At 42.6% G+C, this 11,278-nt stretch overlaps 1 protein-coding gene across 4 annotated transcripts; it reads left to right on the top strand.

Moving 5' to 3' along the window:
* Positions 1-1,632: 1,632 nt before the first annotated feature.
* Positions 1,633-10,805, top strand: LOC128411168 (putative uncharacterized protein encoded by LINC00467). 4 transcript variants are annotated; one of them, XM_053383250.1, is made up of 7 exons: positions 1,633-2,080; positions 4,510-4,581; positions 5,399-5,545; positions 6,041-6,093; positions 7,140-7,220; positions 9,012-9,104; positions 9,244-9,862. In XM_053383250.1, exons 2-7 carry the CDS (start codon positions 4,512-4,514, stop codon positions 9,271-9,273), a joined length of 474 nt encoding a protein of 157 aa, XP_053239225.1. In that variant the 5' UTR covers positions 1,633-2,080; positions 4,510-4,511; the 3' UTR covers positions 9,274-9,862. The 4 variants fall into 4 exon arrangements, with proteins under 4 accessions (XP_053239225.1, XP_053239222.1, XP_053239224.1 ...); XM_053383247.1 differs by lacking the exon at positions 9,244-9,862 and adding an exon at positions 9,869-10,805 and having other exon boundaries at positions 1,645-2,080; XM_053383249.1 differs by lacking the exons at positions 1,633-2,080; positions 9,244-9,862 and adding exons at positions 2,457-2,637; positions 9,869-10,805.
* The last annotated feature ends 473 nt before the right edge of the window (positions 10,806-11,278 follow it).

Here is an 11,278-nt window from a genome sequence, read left to right as displayed (position 1 = left end):
TGTGGGTTCAAGCCCCACATTGGGCAAAAGATTCCTGCGTTGCAGGGGGTTGGATTGGGGGGGGACCCTCATGGTCCCTTCCAGCTCTTGACTCTATGTACCTCAGCAGCTCGTTGGCAAGGTTGCTATTCACACAGGTAAAGGGAATAGCAATCTCGTATTTGTCTTTCTCCATACATGCCACATAGGAGCAATCAACTGCTGTACCACGCTTCCAAAGGGCTCTCTAACCCAGGCATCCCCAAATTCAACCCTCTAGCTGTTTTTGGGACTACAATTCCCATCATCCCTGACCACTGGTCCTGTTAGCTAGGGATGATAGCAGTTGTAGTCCTAAAACAGCTGAAGGGCCAACTTTGGAGATGCCTGCTCTAACTTCTCTTCAAAACCCCTGCTTTTGGAATGATATAATAAATGTGTTAAAGGCTTTAACCTCTTTGTGCATAATGCCTATTGTTACTAATGGATTTCCCCCCTGAATAATCAACTTTTCAATCCATTTTTGTTTACAAGAATAAACAAAACTAGTTTACAAAACTGGTGGGACCCCTTGCCCACTAGTGCCACATTTATTTCCAAAAAAAAAAAAAAAATTGTTGTTGCTTTTCAGGGTGTAAGCTTATATCAAACCACTAGATAAACAAGCATCTTAAAGAACATTAAAATAGCATACACACAAACACAAGCAGCTGGAAAATGTACTAGTTTTCAAACAAATCTTTCTTAATATAGCAAACATCCTCCCTCTCCAAGATGTAAAATGGGAAGTCTATAACGGTTTGCTCAAGCCAAGCTCAGAATGTGACGTGCTTTGGAAGATTAAGAATGTTATGCTTTTAATGGAGGAATTTCTGGAACAATAATGGGATATCAGTCTCGCCCAAGGCATGATGGATAACGGCAACAACTGGGGGAAAGAAAGACATAGCATCTTACAAGGACAGGAATAAATGGACAGAATTGCCACACACAGGAAGAACAAGGATATAGCTTAAGTTCCTCACTTGTAGTTTTATAAATCATTTAATGTGTAAACACGGATAGAAGTTATTAATATTGCAGTTGTTGTATAAGGATTATTATGACCGGAATGTAATGGAAATTAGTAAGATTTTGGAACACAGAAATAAAGCAAATAATCAAGCCATCAATTCTAGCATGTGGGGGTGGGAGCACCTTATCTAAATTATATAACTTGGTATTTGAACTATTGATATTAATAGCTGTATTATAAATTGTTATTGTTATAAAGAGGTTTGCAATTGGATTATTATATTATTATATAGAAAAAGAATTATGCTTTTATTCATTCACAATAAAAACATGTAAAAGAGTGTGTGTGTGTGTCTGTCTGTCTGTCTGCCTGCCTGCCTGCCTGAATACAGATACCGACTGAGGTTAAAAAAATAAATGATGACAACGGTTTAAAAAACACGGGCGTAGCCAGGATTTATTGGGGAGGGGCAGGCTTTAGGTTTGGGGCGGGCAGAACCGAGTTACCTGCAATACAATTGGTCAGCTGAGTATTATTTATTTACTTGATTTTGGGGGGTGGCACTGCCCCCCCACCGCCCCCGCTTAAACAAACAAAACACCCCACGGCGTCCTTTCCCCTCAGCAAGGAAATGAAAAGCAGCCACGTTGCTGCTGCTAATTAGGAGCCATTTCCCTTCGATAACGCTCAGCGTGGTTGTCGTCGCAGGCTTTGCCGTTCCCCTCCGCCAAACACCCCTGTCAGGTGGGCCGCCTGGAGCGCTCTTACCAGGGAGTAGACCCCACAGAACACGGGGACTTACTCCTGAGTAAACGCGCGCAGGCTTAAGCTGGGCTCAGTCTCCTACCCCCCCCCCCCACTTATTTTCGCTCCCTCGGCTCCCCCTCAGCGCGGCGCCCCGAGCAGCCGGGAGCCGAGAGGGAGGCGCCGACCCCGAGCGCCTTTCGCCTCCCGCCATTTCCCGGATATCGGCGCTGGCCCTGTCCCGGCAGGCGGCGGTGCTCCGCGTTGTGGTTCCGGGTTCCCGGAGCGCCTGGGGCCACGACGGCCGCCGGTTGCTGGTCGCCTTCGCCGCCGACGCCGCCGGTAAGCGCCGTCCTGGGCAGGCCGGAAGGCCCGTTAGCTGCTGCCTCATAGACCCGGCGCGCTTTCCGGGCATAATCGGCCTCTCCCCGCTAGCCGCCCGCCCTGCGCACCGCCCGGTCCCTGAGGCGCCTCGTACGCGGCGGGGCTCTGAGAGGATTGTTGTGGTGAATAACTGCTGCTGTTACTGTCGACGGCTGGAGTCGCACCCCACGCGTGTAAACGGGCCCGAGGGGCTCCGGTTAGGGGACGTGGGGGTTATATTCGTATTTTGGCTTCCGCGGGGCGCCCCGCGTAAAAAAAAAAAAGCAGCGATTTAATCCGTATCAACTAACTGTCACCGCCGCTCCTAGAAGCGTGGGGTTGGTCCTCAGCGTGAGGGATTGTGAATCTTCCCTCTCGTGAAAACAAACAACCATCTTTTCCACGCATTACAGATGTGCTGCTGTGGGGGATAAACTTTCCATGCTATCTCCCGCAAACACAACCAAGGAGCCTTGTAGCGGCACCTTGAAAACCAACCAATGCATTGTTTTCTGGATTGCTACTGCGCTTATCTGGTATGACTTCGACCTGTTGCGTGGAAACCTTGATAGAGACAGCCCCTTGCTGTTTCGCTTTCTCTATACCTCTCTGCCTGTCTGATGTTGGACAGGCACACTGACTTCTCCCTGCCTTACTCTTCATATTCAGTCCATTGCCAGGTCATGGTTACTTCTCACTTCAGAGCATTGCAAAAAACACCCACCCATACACACCAGGGGGCTTTCCACTCTGAGCCCTGGGGAAAGACCCTTGTCCCTCTGCCCCCTGGCCTGTTGTTGTTGTTTAGTCGTGTCCAACTCTTCATGACCCCATGGACCAGAGCACGCCAGGCACTTCTGTCTTCCACTGCCTCCTGCAGTTTGGTCAAACTCATGCTGGTAGCTTCGAGAACACTATCCAACCATCTCGTCCTCTGTCGTCCCCTTCTCCTTGTGCCCTCCATCTTTCCCAACATCAGGGTCTTTTCCAGGGAGTCTTCTCTTCTCATGAGGTGGCCAAAGTATTGGAGCCTCAGCTTCATGATTTGTCCTTCCAGTGAGCACTCTGCTGATTTCCTTAAGAATTGAGAAGTTTGATCTTCTTGCAGTCCATGGGACTCTCAAGAGTCTCCTCCAGCACCATAATTCAAAGCATCAATTCTTCGGCGATCAGCCCCCTGGCCTAGGTTGCTGCAATGCTCTCCTCTCTGGTCTTCCATTGCCTCACCTTGGTTCCATCATCTCCATCCAGCTACACTCCAGAGGGGTATTTGCAAAAACAACAGAGAGTCAAATGGCACTTTAAATTTTAACAAATGTATTAATAGTGTAAGTTTCTGTGGACTAGACCATGTGTAGGCAAACTAAGGCCCAATCGCCTTCTAAATCCAGACTGTGGACGGTCTGGGAACCAGTGTGTTTTTACATGAGTAGATTTTAGATTGTATGTTTCTCAGGGCAGAGATTTGGCCTCTTGTTCTCTCTCAAGCACTTTGCAAATGGATGGTTGTAAATAAATAACACATATAATGCTAGCTATCTGGATCTGATGAAGTGGGCTTTAGACAATGAAAACCTATTCCAGAAAGAGTAAAGTAAGTGTCCCATTTTGTGTTTACTGTAACAGGTTAACACAGTTAAGCTTCTGGAACTTATTGCATGGTAGAACAATACAGACAGCCATACTACCCCAGGTGAGAGAGAGGGGGGGGAGAGCTCATTTTGTAGTTTGACAATCTGTTGAGGCTCCAAAAGCATGGCCAAAGTGTGTTTGTTAAGGAGTAACTAAGTGTGTTTGTTAGGGAGTTACATTATTTAACTTCTGCAAGTACCCTGAGTGATTAAATGTGAATAATGTAGCATTTCCAAGGCTATTCTTTTATAGAATTTCAAGAGATTTTCAGCTTCTCTTGGATGGAGAGTTTTTTAGATGACTAAATGCAACATAAAATCTTTTCAGAGACTCCCCAGGCTTGGCTCTACAAGCAAGTTGCATTGATGATGTGCCACTGGCATGAATATTTTTACACATGTAGCCATGCAAATCATGCCTGAAGTTACCACATAGCTACAAAACGTTTTGTGAAAGCTGGTCCTTAAGAAATTCATTTTTGCTCATTGGCTGTTTACTTACATACCTCATACTGTTGGTGTTACCACTTGTGCACAATTCTTGAACTGCAGTTGAACACTCTAAGCAGTTGAAACAGACTCTAATCTAAACATGATATGCCCAAATCTGTTTCAACTGCTTAGATTAGATCAGATGCTTAAAATTCAGTAGTACCAAGGTCATTAGTCTTTCCTGGTAGTGGAAAAACTCCATCTCAGCAGGTAGTTTCAGTTTCTTCCACAGAAAATATTTTTGACAATTTTGTTTGTGTATATATAAATATATATGTTTCATAGATATGGATAACAGACATGAAGAGAAAGGTGGGGCACTGTGTGCAACATCGCAAGAGAAAACAAAAGGAAGAGGTAAGTGTAATTGCTGAGTCTGTGACAGTAGCTTCAATAGAGAGCATTCTCAGGTTTTACACTCCCTGAATGTATATCGCTTGTATCAGAGCCAATTAAATACTAACTATTGGTTTACACACCTTTTTTTATATAGTGCGTTTGGGTGTTTTGAACCAGTCTTTCAGATGCTTTGGCACATTTCCAGATTGCAGCATAGTGTGTTTAAGTTCACTCAACGTCTTGAAGGTTTTTGAAGGCATTGTGGGTTGTGTTGGAACTAGTCACACTACTTAATCAGCACTCTCTGATCACTGCAAAGTCAACTTGCTTTATCTTCAGTATGTAACATACTATTACGTGAATTAGACTTATCTTCTGGAAGTGTTGTAGTGCAAGATTCAGCCACCTTGCTGAAGCTAAGTGTTTCTGAGTTTTGTTGGTGCCTGGATAGATAACCTGGGAATTGCTTGTGTATTGTCTTGTGTACTATTCCATGATGGAAGGAAGATGGGATATAAATGATTCTGTATGTACGATCTAGTTGAGATTCCTGCATTGCAGGGGTTTGGCCTGAATCAGGATCCCTTGCAACTCTGCAATTATATGATCCTATGAAATGCAGTAAATAAATATATGTGTTCACTGTTTATTATTTAATTATCAATTTGATTAATCTGTGTTTTGCCTTTGAATGGTAGCTATTAAGAATTAAAAATGTACTGAAGCATTTTTTTTAAAAAAATTACCATTTAAAATCAGGATTTTCTAATCTAATATACCAAAAACCCTAAATCCTAATCAGTGCTCCTGTACTCTGGGTTTTTATTTCTTTAAGAGAGAGAGAAGAGGAAGCGAAAACGCAGCAGAAGCAGGTCCACCTCGATTTCTTCCACCACGTCGTCTAGTTCTTCAACATCCTCATCTTCAAGTTCTTCCTCAAGGTCCTCTGCTTCACACAGCAGAAGCAGCTCAAGTAGTAGAGGTATGATTTCATCTCTGCATTGAAGTAATATGTTTAGTATACGATGGCTTCAAATACTGACAGCAAGTCAGCAAATACTGACAACTTCCAAGCCCAGACCAAGCATAGATCGATAACCTGCATTTTGTAGGAGCTTAACTGTTCAATGTCTTAATGACTTTGTTGTTGTGAGAACCTGATTTAGCATGGTGGAGATGCTTGAATGTAATAGACCTGATACTCAAGCCAGCAAGGAAAGGAGGGGACACAACATTGAATTCCATCTATAGACTAAAACACTTCTCCTTGATCATGTAAACATTGGTGCCATCTTTAGAGGTGTCCAAATCAGTGCAGTTTGGAACATTTTGGTCTGCAATCTTGATTCAAAATGGTGTCTTGTATATCCAAACACTAGTTCCACCATCTCAGGAACTGTTTTGTAACACAACTCTGATTCATGTAACATCGTTCAAGCCATAATACATGTTTGTTTGTTTTAATTTTAATTCCTAGATTCTCCCAAATCAAAATCAAAGAAAAGGAAAAAGGAAAAACAGAACAAAAAGGTAAGGCCAAGATTAACAGATGAAGCAGAGATGAAAAATCAGTGTAACTGAAAAGCTCTTCTCTGTGCTTTGTTCAACATGTCATGTTTTTGAGCACAAAATATTTTGTAATTTTCTTCTGCGGATTCAGACAGAATATGATTTCCACCCAAATGAGAGATTATGCTACTCTGACTAACTTCCTTTTAGCAGATTACATTCTTTGCTGACATGTGACAACCTCTCATGGAGGTGTCATGTGAAGATTGCTTGTCTTTCAGCTGCTTTGGTGATGGACCTATGAACTCCATATCCATGGAAATGCATGTCTCATTGTTGGTTCGACTCACTGCGGATGTGACTTGAGTTTACAACAGTGATCCTCATATGATGGGTTGGATGCCTGTTAGCAGATAATGTGGGTGGACATATGGCTGCTAACAGTGGGTTCTGGAGAAAATGTGTCATTGGAAGCATGCTACTGACATTTTCATTCATAGATTGGACTTCTATTTAAGGATTGAACTAAATGAGCTCAACAGCTGATTAGCAGGTACCTGTAGAGCCGGGTTGAGAAACTAGAACTGGCCAGCAGGTCAGATCCATGGTTCCCTGATCCCCTGTGAGCCAAGTTGGATGGGCAGCACCTGTCAGTCTCCAGATGTCACAATGACATTGGGAGCCTGTTTTCCTTTGCCCTCATGGTTTGAAATCAGGTTGTGTAGACAAAGGCACAGCTCTCTACAAGCACCATCAATCACCCTACAGCAGCCAGTTTGTTTTATGCTGCATTCCCATAGCAACCATTTCTTGACTGTCACCCACAGGACTTTCTCAAAATTCCAAACATGCCCACTGGGCTCAAAAGGTTGGTGAACTCTGGTTAGCAACTTATAAATATTGCCAGTAAATAAATAAATAAATAAATAAATAAATAAATAAATAAATAGGGAGATTGGTCTGCTAGGTCTCTGTAGGAAGTGCATAAATTAATGTGAATCTGTATAGGTGCTCTGTGGCTACTATCAGGCATAAAGAAATGCCTGTGCATGTTTTTATCTCTTTAGAAGAGAAAAAAAGATAAGTTGAAGAAAAAGAAAGAAAAGAAGAAAAAGAAAGAAAAGTCAGGTCCTGTACAGCTTTCTAAGGTAGGTGCAAGACTGAATGCCTGGCAGTGTCTCACTTTTTCCCCACAAAACTAGACTAGCTGATAAGTCTCTATGATTAAAAGTATTTAAATGGGCAGTAGAATTACTTAGATTTTCTGTTTTGATTACCTTTCTAAAGGTTGAACTACATCTTACTATTAGAACAAACACTGTGGCGTATTTATTATACATTTTTATCTGGTCTTTTTCCAAGGAGCTCAGCGTGGCAGGCACAGTCTCCCCACCCCTGTTTAATCCTCACAATAGCCCTTAAGTTAGGTTTAGGCTGACATTGTATAATTGCCCCAAGGTGAGCTTGGCTGAATAGAAATTGATACCTAGGTCTCCTCAGTCCTAGTTTGGCACCATTACCACAGGTGTGATTGAGCAGAATGAACTTCAGGAGAGTGAAACTCTTTCAGTATTACTTTCACCAGATTCATAGAATCTACTGGTTTAGTCTCTGACCCTGAAGAATCTTGAATATTTTGTTTTTAGGCTGTTTCTATTGGGTCAGATCCCCCCCCCAAACTTAAATCAGTTTAAGATTTTTGATTTCCTGTTTGTTTTGGCTTAAGAGGTCCATTCATTACATATTTGCACATGTTTCTGTTTTCCCTGTAAGCCGCACATAATTCTGAAGAAGCGGGCATGTAGCTTGGAAGTACTTCTGGATCCTTTGCTGTCGCTTGAGACTCAGGTGGTCTCAGGGGCATGGAGTGTCCTCCATCAGCACTGGCTGATGGCCCAGCTGCGCCCCATCTACACAGGGATAGCCTAACTTCTGTTGCTCTGGTAACATCTAAACTAGATTACTGCAACAAGTTATATGTAGGGCTTCCTCTGAACAAAGTGAGCTGGTACAGAATTCAGCAGCCACGTTGCTCACTAGGGCAAGGCAGTTTGAACTAAGTCCAACTGCACTGGCTGCCAGTTAGTTTCTGGGCTCAATTCAAAGTGCTGCTTTTGACCTATAAAGCCTTAAATGGCTCCAGACCACAATACCTCAAAAAGCAGCTCTCCCTGACCCCTGTGATCATCTTCAGAGGCCCTATTTCATGTGCCTCCTCCACGAGAGTTCTGGAGGGTGGCAACACAAGAACAGGCTTTTTCTGTGGTGGCTTCCCATTTGTGGAATGCTCTCCTCAGCAAGGCTCACCTGGTGCCTTCATTTCCTATCTTCAGGCACCAGGCAAAAACGTTTCTCTTTAGCCAGGCCTTTGGCTGATTAACATTCTAGGTCCTTTTAAATACTGTATTTTTCGCCCTATAGGACGCACCTTTTCCCCTCAAAAAATGAAGAACTGTGGAGAAAAATGAAGAAATGTGGAGAGCTGCCTGCACCCCAAAGCCTGGGGGCGTGCTGAGCTCAGCGCCCCCCAGGCTTCGGGCTTCGTGCAGCTCTCCCACTGCTTGTGGAGAGCTGCCTGTTCTGGGGGCTGGGGTCGGGGGAAGCTCGGGCTTCCCCCGCCCCAGCCCCGCGCCTGGGGGGGAAATAAATTTTTTTTTCTTTATTTCCCCCCAAAAAAACTAGGTGTGTCCTATGGGCCGGTGTGCCCTATGGGCCGAAAAATACGGTATATTTGCAGGAGGAGGAGTTATTGAGATTTTTTGTTCTTGTTTTTATTATGTAGTTTGTATTCTCGTTTTGTATTTTTATGTTGTGAACTGCCCAGTGACCTTCGGATGAAGGACGGTATACAAATTTAATAAATTAACAACAACAACAACAGCAATATAGATAATTTAAAATGGTACATATTTATTTATGTATCAAATACATTCTTTTAGTACTTGAAAGATAAAAAGAAGAATCAGAACTACAGTATGATCACAGGGAAGAAAATTAAGATGAAAGTAAAGAAGAGTAAAAAGGATAAAGAGGTAACATTTTAAACATTTTTATTGCTTCCTAAGGGGAGGGGGGAGGTGGTACCTGTGTTTACTGGTTTGTTTTCCCTTCGTTTGTAGCATCAGAGCTATGTAAATTCATAATCCACTTTTGGTCTACACCTTGATCTAGATCTGTATGTACTGCCAATCATTTCCATGAGCTCTAGCACTCATCACGGTGTGCCATTGCGCCAGAAGCGGTTTAGTCATGCTGGCCACATGACCCAGAAAGCTGTCTGCAGACAAACACTGGCTCCCTTGGCCTGAAAGCGAGATGAGCGCCGCAACCCCATAGTTGCCTTTGACTGGATTTATCTGTCCAGGGGGTCCGGTACTGCCAATGCAGATGTACACCTCCATTGCAATGCTTTTCCAAACCCTGTCAAACTGTCTGGATGTATCTTTTCATACAGATGGATATACACATCTGTAATGACCAGTTGCTACTTGAAATGGCAGCTGGATCAAAGCTGTAGCTTTTCTCATAATGTTCTGCATTCCTTGAGTTTGTTTAAAAAACACCTCTTTATGTTTAAAGACCTTCTAGTTTTTCTAGCGATTTTTCTGTTATTGAATTATTTTATATCATTCCCCCTAATGATATAACATACTCAGGTGACTGAAAGCCTAGGAGTTTGGAAGCAAAACAGAACCACCCCTTACAAAAGACTACAAAATGAGTTTCTAATAGTTTGAACTGGCTATTGAAAGCATTTATAAAATAGTTTTAAATTCACTGGTTTTTTTATTTCCAGCGAGATCGAAACCGCGCTGAACTTCTTGATTTCTTGAACTCTGCTTTGTAGTGAATATGCTACTAAGCAAGGACCAGTAAGTCTGTCAACCTGCTCCTCAAAGCACCAAATGCAAGCTCAGAGTGAAGGGGTGAAAGCACTTTATGTGCGATGAGCTGAAATTCTCCTGCTGCGAAGATCCTCCTGTACAACAGTAAAGAACTGATGGCAACAACTTGCCAATAAAGAGCCATATTGCCGCTCCTGGGGACCCTAATAAAACTAGGGCGATTCCTTAAAAATGCTTTAACGGGAGATGACATGGTTGAATTTTGACCTACTGCGCATATCCCAAACTGCATGCAGAAAACAACTTTACCACTGGCTGTCCTTTGTCTTTTTTCATGTTAAAGCTGACTATTTGCAAATAAGCTCTTTCAAAAAAAGAGTACCTGTATATATAGAAATTTTTAGTATTAAAGATATTTGTTTGTAAACGACAAAAATCACCTCTTTCTAAGTAGTGTGTATTCTAGAGGAATTAATACAGTATACTTTTGAAAACATTGTTTCATTGATAGGATTTCCTTTTCCTGTTATTAACAAGCCAAATGGCAGTTTGTTAACTAGGTGCTAGGCTATTAATTAAAATATTCTGGCATAAATTAACCATTATGTGAATATTCTGCAACTAGCTTGCGTCCTGGTGTAATTTATTATTTTGTGTTGATCCCCACTGCTTGCTTTTTTGTATACTTGCCATAGTTTATGTTCTAACCTACAGAGAAATATGTATGTAGGTGCACACTATGAGAATCCCCCCGGGCCATCAACTTCAGTGGAGTTCAGTGGTACGCCCAATAGAGTTCAGTAGACAAGTGGTCATGTAAGGTAACTTCACAATGTACAGACTTCTATTTTAAAAGAAAACAAAATAAAATCTGTTTCTGAATTTGAATCACATAGCACTTGGTGAATTATGTGTCACACAAGCAGAGTTTTAGAATGTCAGGATATGGAAGCTCGGAGCAGAACAAAACAGGCCAGGCCAGTGGTCACAGGGTTCCTGCCCCAAACCGTTACCTGTTCTCTCTTGAGAACATTTACTAAAGGAAATGCATGATGAAATCTTGTAGCTCATTCTTACCACTCCACATGATTAGATGCCACATGGGCTGCGGGAGATGAGGAGAGAGAAGCATATATCATATCACACTTTTAATAAGATCAGCACTAACAGAAGGGGAAAGTGGACTCTGGACTCTCTTAGCAGCAGCATATGTAATAGTTATTTTGCATAAATTACTAGAGTACTACTTAGTGTGGATATTCCTACCACCCAAACTAAGCAGGGAAGGATAGTTAGATCTGCTGTAATGCAGTATAACAGTGGTTTTCAACCAGTGTGCTGTGGCACCTGGGGTGCCTTGA

Source organism: Podarcis raffonei, chromosome 3, assembly GCF_027172205.1.
Source record: "Podarcis raffonei isolate rPodRaf1 chromosome 3, rPodRaf1.pri, whole genome shotgun sequence".
Classification (NCBI taxonomy): Eukaryota; Metazoa; Chordata; class Lepidosauria; order Squamata; family Lacertidae; genus Podarcis; species Podarcis raffonei.
The sequence above is the reverse complement of the archived record's forward strand: the minus strand, read 5'-3'. Positions and strand labels throughout refer to the sequence as shown.